The sequence below is a fragment of the Staurois parvus genome, unplaced genomic scaffold, assembly GCF_062004578.1.
Source record: "Staurois parvus isolate SC_StPar_1 unplaced genomic scaffold, SC_StPar_1.0 ptg000048l, whole genome shotgun sequence".
In the NCBI taxonomy this organism is placed as follows: Eukaryota; Metazoa; Chordata; class Amphibia; order Anura; family Ranidae; genus Staurois; species Staurois parvus.
The window spans coordinates 387137-405550 of record NW_028317844.1 but is presented as its reverse complement, the minus strand read 5'-3'; the positions used below and the strand labels follow the sequence as shown (position 1 = coordinate 405550).

The window sequence follows — 18414 nt, the reverse complement described above, 5'->3', positions numbered from 1 at the left end:
AGGAGTTGTGCCCCATTCATGGTGTCATTGAGAGGCATAGGACTCCAAGGGCTAGATAAAGGCAAGCAAAGGGCCATATCTGGCCCCTGGGCCACAGTTTGGAGACCACTGAGCTAGAGCAAAGAATACTGGAGCTAAAGAGGGGCAGTCAGTGAGATCCCCAAACTATCTAATCAAACCTCCTCCAAAAAATAAATCCTATTGAGGAAACTGCTGTGCTCTAGTTCTTGTGGGATCATCTATCTAATTAAATGGTAAACTTCCCGGCAAAAGATGAGATAGTGAAGCCCCTCCCCGTCTCCGCCTCCTTCCTGCCATTTGTAGTAAGAAGAGCCTGTAGCGTTTTGCCAGGACTCCACTAAAATGGCGTCTCCGTGGAACAGAGCGATCTTCCAGCGTTGACATCGTTGCTATGCCGCCAGGGAGCGCCAAGCATAACAACTCACGCTGGAGACGGGTGCTGATGTGAAATGCTCCCGCCGTGTACAAGAACAGAAAGAAAAGTTCCTCTTGCAGGCAGGTATTGTGAGCGGTAAGCGGTGCTGTCAGTGCGGGAGAGATGACACAGTCTATAGTTGTACAAGGTGAGGAATAATGGAGATACTGGAGGTGATGCATGGCTGCTTTACTTTTTCTTTTCTGCTGGTGCCATTCTAAAAGTTTGCTCCCTCTTCTAACTTGATAAGTGGCACGTCCGTGCTATGGAGGAGTTCTGTAAGTGGGGATGGACCTGATATTTGCTGCAACCTTTCTCAGGCTTTTTTCTACATTGAGGAGCCATTAAAAAACCCTTCATGTGTCAGGGACACGAGTGAGAGGGTCAGGGGAAGAATGTTCCTCATATTTGTAGTCATTGGGAAGAATCCCGCCATTGCAGCTAAAGAGAACATAGTTGTTGTCAGAGGTAACTTATCTGAGAGGCACACATCAATCATTGCTTAACCACCTGCCTACCGGGCACTTATACCCCCTTCTTTACCAGGCCAAATTTCAGCTTTCAGCGCTGTTGCACTTTGACAATTGCGCGGTCATGCAACATTGTACCCATATGAAAATGTTATCATTTTTTTTCTCACAAATAGAGCTTTCTTTAGGTGGTATTTAATCGCCGCTGGGCACTTTACTTTTTGTGCTATAAACAAAAAAAGTGCAAAAAATTTGAAAAAAAAAAGTTTCTTTGTTTCTATTATAAAATTTTTCAGACAGGTAATTTTTCTCCTTCACTGATGTGCGTTGATGAGGCAGCACTGATGGGCACTAATAGGTGGCACTGATAGGTAGCACTAATGAGGTGGCACTGATAGGTGGCACTGACTGGAATCAATGCTGGGCACTGACTGGCGCAACTGCTAGGCATTGACTGGTGCAATTGCTGGGCACTGACTGGCACAACTGCTGGGCACTGACTGGTGGCACTGACTGGCAGCACTGCTGGGCTGCACTGTTGGGCACAGGTAGGTGGGCACAGGTGGGTGGCACTGCTGGGCACAGGTAGGTGGCATTTCTGGGTACAGGTGTGTGGCACTGCTGGGTGGCACAGGTGGGTGCATTGCTATCAACAGGTGGGTGCACTGCTGGGCACAGATGGCGGAACTGGTGGGTGGCACTGCTGGGCACCGATTATCAGGGCACTGATCATCAGTGCCAATCCCTGCTCTGACAACTGCCGGTTCTCGGCAAGTACTTTCCTCACGCTCTGTGTCATTGGACACGGCTGACCACGTGGTAAAAGGCCGCTGTGATTGGCCTTTTACCACATCACGTGATCAGTTGTGATCAGTTGATCAGTGTGTCCGTAGGACAGAGCGATCACGGAGATCACCAGGTGCCCACCCCCGGGGGCGCGCAGGAGAGCGCGTTCTGGGAGGACGTCATATGACACCCTCCCAGAACTTGCCGGCCGCAGTGTAGCCAACATTCGGGTATCTGCAGTTGGCAAGTAGTTAACCACTTGTCCTTCCTGACCAGGCCATATTTTGCGTTACGGCGCTGCGTTACTTTGACAGTTGCACGGTCATGCAACGATGCACCCAAATGAAATTTATGTCCTTTTTTCCCCACAAATAGAGCTTTCTTTCGGTGGTATTTGATCGCCTGTCTGTTTTTTCTTTTTTGCACTATAAATAAAAAAAGACTGACAGTTTTGAGAAAAACAATATTTTTGACTTTTTGCTATTAAACATGTCCAGTAAAAAAAGTATAAAAATAAAATTTCGTTATAAATTTAGGCCAAAATGTATTGTGTTGTCTTTGCTAAAAAAAATCCTAATAGGTGTAAATTAATTGGTTTATGTGAAAGTTGTAGCTTTGTTTTCTTTCTTCATTTTCCAAAAATTTGTTGCAACAAACAAGATCTGTAAAATGCTTTTCATACATCTTATCAAGTTCCTTGGGGTGTCTACTTTCCAAAAAGGGGTCATTTGGGGGGTGTTTGTACTATCCTGGTATTTGGGGGGCCTCCAAAACTGTGATAGGTAGTCAGGAAGTGTAATGAGGAAATAAAGCCCTTTAACCGCTAGCCTACAGGGCACTTAAACCCCCTTCCTGCCCAAGCCAATTTTCAGCGCTGTCAAACTTTGAATGACAATTGCGCGGTCATGCAACAGTGTACCCATATGAAATTTTTATAATTTTTTTGAGACAGAGCTTTCTTTCGGTGGTATTTAATCACCTCTGGGTTTTTTATTTTTTGCTAAACAAACCAAAAACAACAAAATTTAGAAAAAAAAGTTTTTTCTTTGTTTTTGTTATATAAAATTTTGTAAATAAGAGGTTTCTCTCCTTCACTGATGTGCGCTAATGAGGCTGCAGTGATGGACACTGATAGGCTGCAGTGATTAGGAGGCATTGGTAGGTGGCACTGATGGGCATTGACAGGCATCCCTGGGCACTGAAAGGCAACGCTCATATATGACACTGGCGGCACTGACGGGCACTGATATGTGGCTTTGATGTGCACTGGTAGGCACTGATATGTGGCATTGATGAGGCACTCATGGGCACTGGCAGGTGGTATTGATGAGCACTGACAGCTGGCATTGATGGACACTGATAGGTGGCACTGCTGGGGCTACACTGATCATCAGGGCACACTGATCATTCGTGCTCTGATGATCAGTGTACATGTCCCCTCTGAGGGATGCTGATTACCAGCTGTCCTCTCCTCTCAAGCTGTCAGCGTGACAGCTCGTGAGGCGAGAAATACCAATAACCGGCGTTTCCCAATTTACATGCGATCAGCTGTGATTGGACACAGCTGTTCACATAACCGAGCCGACATCTTCGGTTCTTTCCGTTGATCAGTAATCCGCTGTGTCCTAGGGACACAGCGCGCCACCGATCGCCGCACTGCGTGACCCTTGATCCGCGCATGCGCGGTTAGAGTGGGAGGACATCATATGACGTCCTCCCAGAACGAGAGAACCGCCTTGCGCCTGTCTTTACTTTATATGGCAGGCGGGAGGCGGTTAAAAACCTGAAGGTGCTTATTGGAGTTTGGGGTCCTGTATGCGTCTAGACTGCCAAATAGTATCTCACATGTGGTACCCCTATACTCGGGAGAAGTAGCAGAATGTATTTTGGGGAGTAATTCCACATATACCCATGGCATGTGTGGGCAATATATCATCTAAGTGACAACTTTGTGTAAAAAATAAATAAATACATTTTTTGCCATTTTCCAAAAACTAAATAAATAAAAAAAAAAATAAATTCTTCTTCTATTGACTCAACATGCCCAGCATTAGAAGCTTATGCCACACATCACTCACTCTTCTAACCACTTGAAGGCCAAGCCTTTTCTGACACTTTTTGTTCACATTAAAATATCTGTATTTTTTGCTAGAAACGAACTTCGAACCCCTAAACATTATGTTTTTTTACAACAGATGCCATAGAGAATAACATGGTGAGTGTTGCAATTTTTTATGTCACATAGTACTTTTGCGGCGATTTTTCAAAAGCCATTTTTTTAAAAAAAATGCACTTTTTTTTTATTTTAAGGTACAAAAACATAATATATTGGCCAATTGTTTGTTAAAATATAAAAGATGATGGTATGCTGAGTAAATAGATACCAAACCTGACATGCTTTAAAACTGCACACGCCCCGTGCAACGGCGAAAAACTGCAAACATTTTTAATATCCATAGGCGACGCTTTACAGGAGGTCTAGTGCTAGAATTGCTGCCCTTGATCTGATATTTGCGGCGATAACTCACATGCCACAGCATCTTCTGGATACAAAAGGGCCATGATGATCGCTTGCTGGAATTTTTGGAAGGATCCACTACATCCAGTTGCTTTGTTAATCACAAAACAGTTTTATAGAGCGAATTGAAATAAATAAACACACTTTTTTTTACCAGCATCTGGCTTTTTGGGAAACTAAGTATGGCTTCATCATCTGGTCATTAAAGTCCACCTCTCCCATGTTAAGTTTATAGTTGTGGACACAGAGGGGCTTCTCAACAACACCAGCTGCCATGGAAATTTGGATGGTCCTGTCTACGTGAATTAAAGACTGCACAAAAACATCCTCTTTGTCCTTTTACTTCATTGCAAGCAATTCATTGTTTTTCAAGCAGGCTTTTTCCCCCTTTCTAAGACAGGCATTTACAAGCTGTTGGGGGAAGCCCCGGCGATTAGGTCACACGGTGCCACATCTACCAATTCCAAGATTTGTACAAATGTCTAAATAGTGGCATGTAAAAAAAGTTGTCCACGTATAAGTGGTACCCCATATGGAAAAAGAGTGACACCAAGTCCTAAAATATCTTGTCACTGCTCCCCATATACACTGGGCATCCAGGGGGCTCCATGTGACTATCTTTTCCCTCTTAAATCTGAAAATTTCATATATAGTCTGTTGCCCTCTCACAGATCTTATACATTTTGACCGCATATCTGGCACGCTTGCTGGGGAGAAAGTGTTTGAATGCAAGGCGGCCAGAAAAATTAATGAGGGACTCCTCAACGCAGATGTTTTGCTGGGGAGTATACATATCTGCAAATTTCTGGTTAAGGTGATTTACTAGGAGCTGAATTTTGTGGAGCCGGTCCTTTTCAGGGTCACCCCAAGAACGACAGTGTAATGTCATTGAAATGCATAAATTGCATTATATTCTCATATCTATGCCTGGCCATGGCAGCAGAGAACATGGGCATATGATGAATCAGGTTTGTGGACCTATACAATCACAATTAATTTGTTTTAGTAATGCCCATGTTGAGAGTTGGGACCAAAAAACTTTAAATTCGAAAGCCGTAATAGGTTTTCATGCAACTGGTCTGGCAAGCTTTGAATTTGGGTTGGCGGTGATAAATTGTTGTGTGTGTGTGTATAAATTTCTTTGATACACAATGAATCCATAAAGATCTTCCGTGAAAAACAGCTCCAAAAAATCAAGGGGAATATTTAAATTTGCTGTTTCCACCTGAATTCCAGGTTGGGCAGTGAATGGGGGAAGTGCGGGTGCTGCAGAATTTGTGGGCTGCCAATCAGGATTTGCAAGCACATCCGGAAGGACTCTATGGGCCTGTATTCAAATTCTTGGTAGTTGCGGGACACTACTTGTGCTAGCCACTGCACCAGCTTGTACTTCACTTATGGGACTCACCACATCATCAAATGATACTGCAGTGCTGGTATGTATAAGACCAGGATGTACTAGACCGCTGGTGCTCGCCTTTTTTTACCAAAAGATAGAGTAGCACTAGTAGTGGCGCTCTGAGAATCATCATGCAATTGTAACACCTCATCAACCTAGGAACAGGGTTGGGTACGCCTGACCTTAGCAAGGAACTCTACTCCACCGTCTGAGCTATCTGTCAGGGTGCCACTGCTCTCTACAGGTTCATATTCTGAGCCTGATTCTGTTTAGTGAGGTTTCCCCTTCACTTTCCTCTGACATGCTCAGAATCTTGTAGGCCTCTTCACTAGTGTACCTTTCATTGGACATTTTGGCCACTAAATGTATAGATACGTAGTGCGACTCATGGGGAAAAAAGAGCATCTGGCTGTCAGGAACTGCTTGAATCGCTACAAAAAATATTTACCGGTTAGTGCTAGCAGAAATAAGGCCTGATCTTGCTAACCCTGCAGTTTTGTGTGCAATGTATCAAGAGACAGTAAAACTGCTATAGGGCGGAGTTTAACTGGTTAAAGGATAAGTTTTGATAAACATATAATAAATGTACGTTGTTTTCCAGGTAAAAAATGTGCATTTATTATTTTTTGTTTGCAGGAGTCTGGAAAGCATTGCACAAGCAATCAGCAGATCTCAGGTGCCATGCAGGTCTCCTGCAGATCTGTCAGTATATCTGCTTGCTCGTACAAGATACACAGAATATAACTGGATACTAACATTTTATAGGTAAAGTTAATCCAGAGAATATCCAAATGCCTCTCGGGGGATCAAGAAGGAATTTTGTGCCCTGCAGGAGCAAATTGGATCATGCTTTTCTGGATTTTTTTTCTGCCTTTCTCATGCAGTTCAGTGTGGAGCGATTTGAGTTCATTCATTTTAGCTGAAATCACACTTTACCACACCAAATTCATGCACTACTTTCGCAAACTTGCTGCAACGCGATCCGGTACAGGCAACGCACTATGTTTGGGGTGTAATTAACTTGACGCCCGCTGCTGATCGCAACTGCAATGAGTTTTGAACTCAAGCCTGAAAATATGCATGAAACACGGCTTTCCCGCACCACGAGCCAGCCCTTAGTAAGGTAAATATATTTTGGTAAACTAGTATGCTATTGTCTGTAAAGGCTTAGTATTGTGAAGTGTTCTTGCATGGCAAGACCACTTACTGTTATCTCACATATATATTCTTATTATTATAGCCAAATTTACCACCCTAACTCCTCCCACAGTTTTTACACTACATAGACAGTAATATACAGAAACGTGCGGATTGTTCCCGATTGGTGTGCTATTACTTTGTGGAACGTTTCACTGCATGGTTCACGAAATATTGGCGTTTTTGTGGTGAAATTGGTCCCATAGGAACGAATGGCAGAATGTTCAAAACTAGAGTGAGAGCTGACAAAAGCTAGAGTGTGAGCCGAAAAATCAGGACATGATTTCTAAACTGCCATCACTCCCTCATTTTCAAGCCCACCTACACAAATCTTATATCAAAACGTTCAGCTATCCCTGCTGCCACTATAAAATGTCCAGGGCTAAGCCATAGCCCTGATAGTTTTCACAATATGACCATTTGTTTGCAACTCACGCCGCCCATTGACATTCATTGAAACTCCACTCTAGCCACCTCAAATTTGAAGGGCAATATCTAAAATGTGACTGTGCCTTTTATTTTTAACATTTCAGAGACATACTATGCAAAATGTAGGTCTGGGTCTTGTGATTCTCACAATATAAAGCTCTTCGCTGTAGAATTTATAGTTTTTAAACTACAACCATTTGAAGATAGCAACCACCAGTGAAGTGAGCAAGTTGGAGCAGTTTGTTTTTAACCGCTCTTCTCTGCCCTTGTAGAGTGAGTTGCCATACGCCAGGTGTGTGAGCAGGCAGCAGAGTGACAAAAGCTAGAGTGTGAGTTGTAGACTACTGGTGGAGGCAAGAACACTTCACACAATTTCCCCAGAAATTGTAGCTTTTCTAGTTTATTATGTACTCTTGAAAGATCAGCTTCTCAGTTTCTCAACTCTCTGTTGTTGTAGAGTCTTTTAGGGGCTATGCTATTCAGCCACATGTTACCCTGAGTCACAGAGAGATTGCTGTAAAGACTCCATGTTTGTGCCACTTTCATAATCAGACCATGCATTGAATGAACATGCTGAACTTACGGACATACTTTTAGTTATCGTCATTAGTAAATGGTAAGAAGAGTGCAGTTGCTAAAAGATCTTTGAGTTCCAATTCTGTGGGGGAGATTTGCGAAGGCCTGGTTCACACTAGTGCGGACCGTGCTGTCTGTATTTGCTTGGGCACGGTAGCCCATTCATTTCAATGGGCTGCTGTGCTTGCATCTCCTGCATTAAAAAGATGCATGTACCTTTTTAAAAAACGTTCTGCGGTCTGAGCAGCACGATTCCATTGCAGGTGCGGGAACACGTACAATTCCTACACCCGCAACCAGCCCACAGCCTGCAGGCTAGTTTGTAAACCCAGAGATAAACTGGTGCAGCTGTGCATAATCAATCAACTTTTAACTTCAGCTTGTTCAATTAAGCTTTGACAATAAAACCTGGAAGCTGATTGGTTACTATGTACAGTTGCACCAGTTTTAGCAAATCTCCCCATCTGTGTGGATTTTAGATATTCCCTAAGTGGGTATCTTCCTATAATCCAAAATAATACTTGTAAAAATGTAGCTTCTTCTCAGACTGAAATATGAAGACAATAAATTGGAAACTGCTTTGAACGTGGGAACATTCTGTCTTACAAAATTATAGCCTAAGCAACAGATCAATTCTGACAATGTTTTAAGATTTGTATTGCTCTTATTTTCTCGTGTAGTTGGGCAGTGTGGAAATCAGATTGGGTGCAGGTTCTGGGACCTTGCATTGAGAGAACATGCTTCCGTCAACAAGGTAAAACAACTTCCTTTTCAGATTTTTTTTTTTTTTTTTGTTAAATCCAAGGTGGCACGTACTTTATGTTTAAAGCTCCTTTGGTGACTTGCACTTCAAAATAGTCCTGAGTGGTACCAAATCAGAGAAGGCGTTCTGGAGAAGCAGGTCTGCAGGGACAACATTAATGACAGCTCATCTTCAACTTAGTCCAAAGCAAAGTAAATACTTCACCAAGTGTTCATGTGGCTGCTTATGCTGAGCTGTTTGGCTTAAATGCTGTTTACCTTTTGAAAAAAAAAAATAAATAAAAATAATAATAAATACACATCTTTTTGCAGGTAAAAAAAATGTGCATTTATTATTTTTGTATACTCTGCAGCCTATAAATCATTGCACCCACAATCAGCAGAGCACAGGTGCAATGTCAGGATCCTGCAGACTCTGTCAACTGTCTGCTGTACCTCCTATACAGGCAGTCAGTCCAGGAGGAATCAATGAGCTACAAGAGAGCTCGCCAGCACCCTTGTAGTTCATTAATTCACAGGAAACTGAATGAATGATGCTGCCGTGTGGGTGCAGCCATGCATTACTGTGCTGTCTTGAATTGTAACAGCGGGTGCGGGGAGAAGGTCCCCTGCCCACTGTCACAATGGGGTATCAGGGCAGGTGCAGGCAGGTAATCTTGGTAACATGGTACACCCTAAATACGGGTGTAACATGTTACCAAAGATGAACTTATCCTTTAAAGTATGTTTCTGCTCATGGTCAATGCTGTGAATACATGCTGAGGTTAAGACGTTAAAGTGAGCCTGTGATAGCTTAAAAATGTAAAAGTGTCACAAGGGTAACTCTCATGCCAGTATTCACTCCAGGGATGTTGACCTCAACAGCCCAGGCTCCTGCACACCTCCAAAGCATACAATTTGATGAGCTGGAGTCCGACTATGATCCATCACAATGCTTTAGTCAATAAAAGACGAGGAAGCTGGTGCATTCTATCAAACTCAGCAAAGTGCTAATGCATTTTAACCAAAGCCTTAATTATAGTGGAACTAACCTTAGCATTTAAAAAATCGGGAGGAGGCAGCTCTTTATTGCAGAAGACACGTGGTATGTCTCTTTTGCAATAAGACACTTGCCTGCTTGCTCACAGCCTCCTGTGCTGTTGCACATGATTGACTGACTTCTGTGTACATGTGTAGGATCACGTCACTCCTTGTGGGCAATCAAGAGGCTGAAAACCTGGTTTACCTCCTGTCATTTATCTTTCAAATGCCAAGTCAAGAATCTGTGGACAACCTAGGTCTAGTCTTTAAAGCTTGCACCATACATTACAATTTGATTGTACAATCTCCTTCCCAGCAACCACAGCCACCCTGACTGGATACAAAATAAATGAATTGTTTAGGCAGGCACTTGCGTTATACAGTTGTTGGTGGATCTAAAGGAGGATGTACAGACATTGTCCAATCACATTGTAACATGTGAATCCAGGTTTCAAATCCAGTTGCTATGTGATGCAAGAGTCTTAAAAAGTTTAAAAAGCAAACCGTTCATATCTCTCCCTTGAGTGAGCCAAATCCTCCTTCATTTGTGCCTTACACACTCTCTTCCCAGACATGGCATCTTACATTGTGGTGGAGGTACAGCAGCACAGTGGCTTCTATCAATCCAGAAAGCACTGGTCAGGACTAGTTAATAGCTGCGCCCCCTCAACATCTTCTGATCCTACTGTAGTACAAGCAGACACAGCTTGCATGAGTGACAATGCTGCTTTGAATTTGGTAGCAGTGCAGCAGTGTTGTCCCCCCATCACAGGAAGCTGCATTAGATGAACTACACTGGTAGGGTCAGCCAGTATTGTGAGACTATGTAGGGGAGATAAGGTAAATTGGTAACCACAGATGCAGCCTAATATATATGGGAAGCCATAGTTCTAATTTAAAGAGCTCCAGAGGAATCATTTGAAGCCTAGACCGTTACATTTGTGGTTAGGTTCACGCCATAGGCAAATGAATACTGTAGAGCTGTTCTTGCATCTTTTTAGTGTTTTAAAAATATATAACCAGATGCAAACCATTTCTTTTTCCAGAAAGGAATTTACGATGAAGCTCTGTGCAGCTTTTTTAGAAATGTTGATACAAGGTAAGGGTTATTGTTCATGCAGAAAAATAAGAAACTTTAAATCTGCTGCTTGCACAGCCCTGAAAAACTATTGTGCATAATCTGAAGAACTGGATGTCAGTGCTATGGATCCCTTGACTTAAATTAATCTCAGAAAGCTTTGTATCGGTCAGGACAGTCTGTCATGTTGGTAAATTAATTTAGAGGATGATTGTAGTGGTTCCAGGTGTTCATTGGCCCGCTAACATCATGCTTGGGTGGTTTATACAGTTTGATTTGTTGCATGTGGCCAGTATCAGTGCCTATTCAAACCTGACCATTTTCATGCAGTAAAACACATGAATAAAAATGCATTTGAAATAGAAATTCCATTCTCTCCTATGTGGCTGGTTTACATGAATGCAATACGGTTTAGTATATGTTTAAGGGGAACTATATAGGGCCATTCACATCTTTGTGTGTGGGTTACCTCATGTGTTGCAATTCACATGCGTGTGAATAGGCTTTTAGTAGTCCTATAGCTTGCACCAGGTTGTAGGACTGCTCTTACCAAGACCTCTTTACTGATATCTCCCTGGCCATTAAATATGTCATGAAAGAAACACAATGACTGCCATTTTGACCTCTCTTTCTGACAATGTTAGCTGGTCATACTGCCTTTCTGGCGTCAATGAAACCTAGATACATGGGACAAATTTAGTGGTATCAGTATGCAGTGGTAACTTGGCAATAACTTTGTGGGGCATAATTTTAAAGCCGTAAATGTGATATTCACTGCAGGTAAATCAATTACTGTAATATAAAACACAAACATCAGGAAGATTCATCTGCAGTGCATTATTGGTGAATGTCATATTTACTGCCTTATAAATATACCTCAATGATTAATTTGAATACCTAAAAATGTTTACAGTGTTGTGGAAGGACATAGTGTAGCACACTTTTATGAACTAAATACCCCGCTGAGATTTTTATTTGTATTTTATAATCTGATACATGTGGAAAAATGCAATTTACATTTGAAATATATATATATATATATATACCGTATTTTTCGCTCCATAAGACGCACTTTTTTCCCCAAAAAATATGGGGGAAAATGTCTCTGCGTCTTATGGAGCGAATACTGACCAGTCCTCCACCTGTCACCGCCGCCGTGTTAGTGCCAGCGGCTGTCCCATCCCAGTGCAGCCTGTCCCCTCCCACTGCAGGCTGTCACCAAAGTTCACCTTGCCCTCTCTCAGCGGGCTGACCCCGCAGCTCTTCATAGCAGGCAGTCCCCTCGCCGAACCCAGCCAGCTTGCTCTGCAGTCCGGTCCGCCCTGCAGGCGTGGCTTGTCCTCGGAGCTCGTCCCCGCTCCTGGCATGTCTATGTACTGAGCTCCCAGCTCTGCAGTCCGGTCTGCGGGTGTGGCCTGTCCTTACAGCGCCTCCCCTTTCCTGGCATGTGTCCATAATGTGCTCCCTGCTCTACAGTCCGGTCCTATCTGCTGGTGTGGCCTGTCCTCGGAGCTCAGTGCGCCCCCTGCCTTCTGTAAGTTAAAATGACAGATGCTGGGAGTTGTAGTCCTTTTCCTTGGTGTATTGTGTCAGATCATTTGATATTCTGGGTGGAGGGGCCCTGTTGGGACTTTATATGATGTAGTATGTCCGCAGTCTCTGGTCATCCTCTGTACTGTGTCCGCAGTCTCTGGTCATCCCCTGTACTGTGTCCGCAGTCTCTGGTCATCCCCTGTACTTTGTCCGCAGTCTCTGGTCATCCCCTGTACTGTGTCCGCAGTCTCTGGTCATCCCCTGTACTGTGTCCGCAGTCTCTGGTCATCCCCTGTACTGTGTCCGCAGTCTCTGGTCATCCCCTGTACTGTGTCCGCAGTCTCTGGTCATCCCCTGTACTGTGTCCGCAGTCTCTGGTCATCCCCTGTACTGTGTCCGCAGTCTCTGGTCATCCCCTGTACTGTGTCCGCAGTCTCTGGTCATCCCCTGTACTGTGTCCGCAGTCTCTGGTCATCCCCTGTACTGTGTCCGCAGTCTCTGGTCATCCCCTGTACTGTGTCCGCAGTCTCTGGTCATCCCCTGTACTGTGTCCGCAGTCTCTGGTCATCCCCTGTACTGTGTCCGCAGTCTCTGGTCATCCCCTGTACTGTGTCCGCAGTCTCTGGTCATCCCCTGTACTGTGTCCGCAGTCTCTGGTCATCTCCTGTACTGTCCGCAGTCTCTGGTCATCTCCTGTACTGTCCGCAGTCTCTGGTCATCTCCTGTACTGTGTCCGCAGTCTCTGGTCATTTCCTGTACTGTGTCCGCAGTCTCTGGTCATCTCCTGTACTGTGTCCGCAGTCTCTGGTCATCCCCTGTACTGTGTCCGCAGTCTCTGGTCATCTCCTGTACTGTGTCCGCAGTCTCTGGTCATTTCCTGTACTGTGTCCGCAGTCTCTGGTCATTTCCTGTACTGTGTCCGCAGTCTCTGGTCATCTCCTGTACTGTGTCCGCAGTCTCTGGTCATCCCCTGTACTGTGTCCGCAGACTCTGGTCATTTCCTGTACTGTGTCCGCAGTCTCTGGTCATCCCCTGTACTGTGTCCGCAGTCTCTGGTCATCTCCTGTACTGTGTCCGCAGTCTCTGGTCATCCCCTGTACTGTGTCCGCAGTCTCTGGTCATCCCCTGTACTGTGTCCGCAGTCTCTGGTCATCCCCTGTACTGTGTCCGCAGTCTCTGGTCATCCCCTGTACTGTGTCCGCAGTCTCTGGTCATCCCCTGTACTGTGTCCGCAGTCTCTGGTCATCCCCTGTACTGTGTCCGCAGTCTCTGGTCATCCCCTGTACTGTGTCCGCAGTCTCTGGTCATCCCCTGTACTGTGTCCGCAGTCTCTGGTCATCCCCTGTACTGTGTCCGCAGTCTCTGGTCATCCCCTGTACTGTGTCCGCAGTCTCTGGTCATCCCCTGTACTGTGTCCGCAGTCTCTGGTCATCCCCTGTACTGTGTCCGCAGTCTCTGGTCATCCCCTGTACTGTGTCTTCAGTCTCTGGTCATTTTCTGTACTATGTCTGCAGTCCATTGGTTCAGAATATTTTTTTCCCCAGTTTTCTGCCTCTAAAACCTAGGTGCGTCTTATGGTCAGGTGCGTCTTATGGAGCGAAAAATACGGTATATATAATGCAACTGCTGGCCTGCCAAGCTTGCTTGCAAGCAATGCCATGTGATCGCTGTGATTGTCTAGCATACTAATCAGTAACCATGCTGATTGGTCTTCATTCTGACAGGACCGTTGTCATCTATACTACTGCCACAGCACTAATGGCTAGCATCAGAAGTGGCTACTAGTTCAGTCACTGTATCCTGATCTTTTTTTTTTCCTTGTGTACATTAAATCACTGACTGGGAACAAGCATGCAGATATAGACTTCTGACTTTTCCTCAGCTTTGTGGATCTGCATAATTTTTCCAGGTCAGTGACTCAAATTATTGCAGCCAGAGAATCTATATAGCAGCCAGGGAAATAGAATTTTCAGAAGGAGGTCAGCAGTGGCAGCTTCCATAGCTTTCTCATGTCTCTAACGTGTAAAAAGGTTATTTACATTGTTAAAAGACTCTTAATATTTGTAGCAGTGTATGTAAAGGTATTAAAGGATAAGTTCACCTTTTTAAAAAAAATAATAAATGCACATTTATTGGCAGATAAAAACGTGCATTTCCTGTTGTGTTTTTTTTTTTGTTTTATTTCTGAAGAGTCTGTAAAGCATTGCAACCGCATCTGCAGCAGCACTGGTCTTTCTCCCTGTTCTCAGTGGACAGACTGATAGCAGTGGGAGCCATTGGCTCCTGCTGCTGTCAGTCAAATCCAGTAAGGAGGGAGGTGAGGCTGGGCCAAGCTGTGCTTTGTGTGTCTGTTGATGCACACAGCCCAGCCTGGGAAATGTACCCGCATATGAGCCCCCATAGGATACGGCTTGCTATGGGGGCACACTCAGGAGAGGAGTGGACAGCACCAGTGGGAGACCTCAAAATATAAGGTAAAGGGTCCCTCTGTGCAATATCTTTGCACAAAGCAGGAAAGCATAAACCTCTTTTTTTTTATTTTAGGTAGAAAAACAAATACAAGGTTTTAGTATCACTTTAAGCTGGAATCCCGATTCTACAGTTGATTACTCTAAAAAGGTGTACTTCCCTACTATAAAATAATGACTTGGTGGTGTAAACCTCCCTAACCCTCGGTTGGTTTGTAATTTTGCTATTGCTATATTTTTGTGGGTTTGTTTACCTTTTATGTCAGATTGGTTAATGGAATTGACTAATACTTGGAAGTTCTTGCTGCATAGTGACCTGTTTTTATATTGCCCTTGTCTTATATTGTTACTTTTGTGCCTAACTTTTTTACTTAACCCCTTCACGCTGAAGGTTAAAACAAATCTTTATGCCTAAGCACAATTTTTTTTACTTTGACATGTGTTAGTAAAACTGTACATATCCTCACAACTACTTTGTTCATCCAGGAGAATTTTACCTTGTTTTTTTGTTTTGTTTTTTTTTCAGAGCAAACTGAGCTTTTATTTGGTGGTAAATGGTTATGGATATCGCCTGATTTTTTTTTTTTTTTTTATTATCAAAGGAAACCTGGCCCAAAATAGTAAAAACATATATATTTTATTTAATTTAGCAATATGTTTCTTGTTAATACCAGCACCTACCACCAAAAAACAACCCAAAATTAATTCTGCTTATGACGATCGCAGCGATACCACATGTGTTTTGTTAATTGTTGTTTGTACCCATAGTACAGCCCAGAAACATAAGTGAGCATTTTTCTTTTTTTTGTCCTACCTAAAACACACTGGCACTTTAAAAAAAAAAAATCCTACCCAAGGTATACTGAACTTGACTTTGACTCTTACCTGACTCAGACACTGACCTAAATTAAACCTTGATCTAGGTTTTTTTTTTTCTCTCTCTCTCTGCAAGAAGAGAGAAAGATACAATGTATCTCTCTCCTCCATTCAGAGCAAGAAAACACGGAGGCAGGCTTCACAGTGACTGATCTCTCTTATAGCCAATCAGAGGCTATCGCAGTGATCAGGTGACCCTGAATTGGGAGTTCTGGGTCCCGATCGTTAGCTCTCGGTAAGACCCTGGTGTCCATACTGGGAGCGCGTTGTGTGGCGAGCTCCCAGGAAAAGGGAGATATGGAAATATGTGGCCCCATGGCAAAAAGCCCATTGTAGTGGTGCCGCATATTTATGTTATGTTGGCATATAGGGGTTAAATTCAGATGCATACTTTTGTACATTTGGGGGAAAAAAATATATATTTATGATTTTTATTTTCTTGTGTTTACTTATTAAAATATTATTGAAACTGAGAAGCCAACAAAAATTAGGTACATTGTAGCTTACTTCACTTTTCAGGCTAAGAACATTTTTATCAATTACAGAAAATATTTGAAATGCAGTGTCCTTGTCACTTTCTGTAAGTTTAACAGAAAGTTAAGAATCGTATTTCTATTGTGTAAACTATTAATCCCATTGATCCACTATGTAATGGATATGAAGGGCAGAAATCTACCCCATATTGCAACCTAGATACAGTGAAGAAATGAGTGTATACATGAAAGGTCAAGAAGTATGTTCACAGAATTACCAGGTTAAAAAAGCCAGCAAAGAAAGAAAACAGCTACTACATCTAAGAGCTGGCAATGTCTTACATTTTTTGGGGTGTTCAGTATGCTTTAAAAAGTTTGTGATGAGAGGATGCAAGCCTGTTGTCTTGAAGGACTTTTACAGTTTGAGGAAAAGTCATGTGTGAAAATACTCTTTAGTCATAAGTGCATTGTAAAACAATGTTTTAGTATTTAGACATGGTAAAATGCTTACCAGTGTCCCAGTCAGTTTGTGGTGAATAGGAGAGCTGTTTAAATATTGTTTAAAAAGAAAATTGTCTTTGTTTTCAAGAGCTGAAGCTGTCAAACCAGATGTTCAGAGAGGGAAGATTTGCTCACTTAAAGCACGGGTAAGAAAAATGATACTGATTGCATCTTGAATGAACATCTCTAAAAGTACCGGTGCTGTTATGACTGCACAATAATGTAGCTTCTGTCCTGCTGATCACACAAAGTATGACTATGGTTATCAAAGAATGTAATGGAGACTTTTATTATAAATATTTCTAAGTCATGTACAACCCAATTATGCTATGAATTAATTTAGCACTTTACTCATACTCTTATTCATTGCCTGGTGGGGATATACCTTGTTAAATATGTTGCATGTTTTAAACTACTGTAATTAAACTACTTTCTGAAATCTCAGATGCACTTCAGCTCTAGCTATATAATTTTAAAAAGTCATAAGCACCTGTTGTCACGATCACGGCATCAGACCCCAGACCTTCTCACCAAACTCGTGACCGAAGGACTAGCCGATCTAAAACCGCGATGTCACGTGGGTAACAATGTCACACCCAGCTGCACCCTGCAGAAGGATTTTCCAGCTAATTGGACCACAATCAATGTACCGGCAGCCTGAGCGATTGTTACTCGGTCAGGTTAATTACGCAATTAACCCTTCACACTGCCACCACCTCCTTTTTGTACAGAGAGGAAAATCGGCAATCTCAGCAATAACACTATAATGGTTGAGGTAATCGTCTGTATAACATGGTTATACAGAGGGTTAAACGACCACAGTAGCATTCTCTTTAGAGGCAGGAATTCGTAAATTGCAATAAAGCGCTATAGAAACAGTTCAAGACTTTCAGAAGGAAAGATTTATTACTAAAAGGTCAAACGGGTGCAATAAAAATATTTACAGAAAAGAGGTAACTAAGATAGGTATATATATAATATGCAGAGACTAACAGCAAAGAGATATCAGAGAGAGGTGAAAGGGTTAAGGTATTTGCCAAAGTCCTGGGTTAGCAGATCCAAGTTTCAGAGCGAAAGGGCACGGGTCTCCCCAGGTGGTACTGATGTTAAAATGGGAGACGTCTTCAACTTCTTCTTTTCTTAGGCCTGACATCATAATTTGTAGTTCCCCAGCAGGGGGTGTCTTTGAAGTCAAGGACCAATACCCCGTTTAGGGCGTGTAGGTGTGGGCGGTGTGATAGTGTGCCGATCTGTCACCCAGGATTCTCAACAAGGCAGGTTGAGGGGCTCCGGGGTAAGTGTTTGATACAGAGGAAAGTTGCTTTTCACTTTCCTCATTTGTTTGTAAGGTCCATTTTGGGACCTGGAGCCTGGAGATTTCAAAGCTATTTGGGAGGGATGAAATCTCCAATCCTGGGACCAGGTTTTGGGAATAGCCAGGAGACTGATTGCACAGGTGTGTGCAGGCCTTTTCATAGAGTCAGGACCAGGGTTCTGGGCTCCACCTTGGCAGATGGATTCAGGAGGGCTCCACCTGGAAGACAGGAGTCAGGAGGGCTCCACCAAGGAGACTAGCTGTGTGCTAGTGGCCAGCTGTGTGCGAGAGCCATAATTTGGGAACAGTCTGCAGGAGACATCAAACTGCGTACAAGCCAGGAGGCTGAATTTTTGTTGTTTTTGCTTGACGGTGGATACCCCTGCGTGGGAAGCATGTTATGGAACTTTATTTTTAAAATTGGGCAAAAAGGCCCTTAAAGAAGTGAGTTGCTGTGTGCTTTTGAAAGGAAAAGCTCTACCACTGGAAGCGAGTTCCCACAGCGGATACCTCAACTAGAGCCAAAATCTCCCTTAACTCATATTTTGGCCCATAACTTTCCATCTGCACAAGTGAC

The 18414-nt window shown here is 43.3% G+C and overlaps 1 protein-coding gene across 3 annotated transcripts in view; it reads left to right on the top strand.

The window, feature by feature from the left end:
* The first annotated feature begins 463 nt into the window (after nt 1-463).
* The window catches only part of LOC149470279 (tubulin epsilon chain-like), a 40952-nt gene continuing 23001 nt past the window's right edge, over nt 464-18414 (top strand). Inside the window, exons 1-4 of one of the 3 annotated variants that reach the window (XM_089664468.1) lie at nt 464-584; nt 8492-8565; nt 10640-10692; nt 16611-16668. In XM_089664468.1, coding sequence (XP_089520594.1) covers nt 8549-8565; nt 10640-10692; nt 16611-16668 — 128 coding nt within the window. In that variant the 5' untranslated portion in view covers nt 464-584; nt 8492-8548. Of the gene's footprint in view, nt 585-8361; nt 8566-10639; nt 10693-16610; nt 16669-18414 lie in introns of those variants that run through there. The other 2 variants (XM_089664469.1, XM_089664470.1) reach the window with 2 other exon arrangements.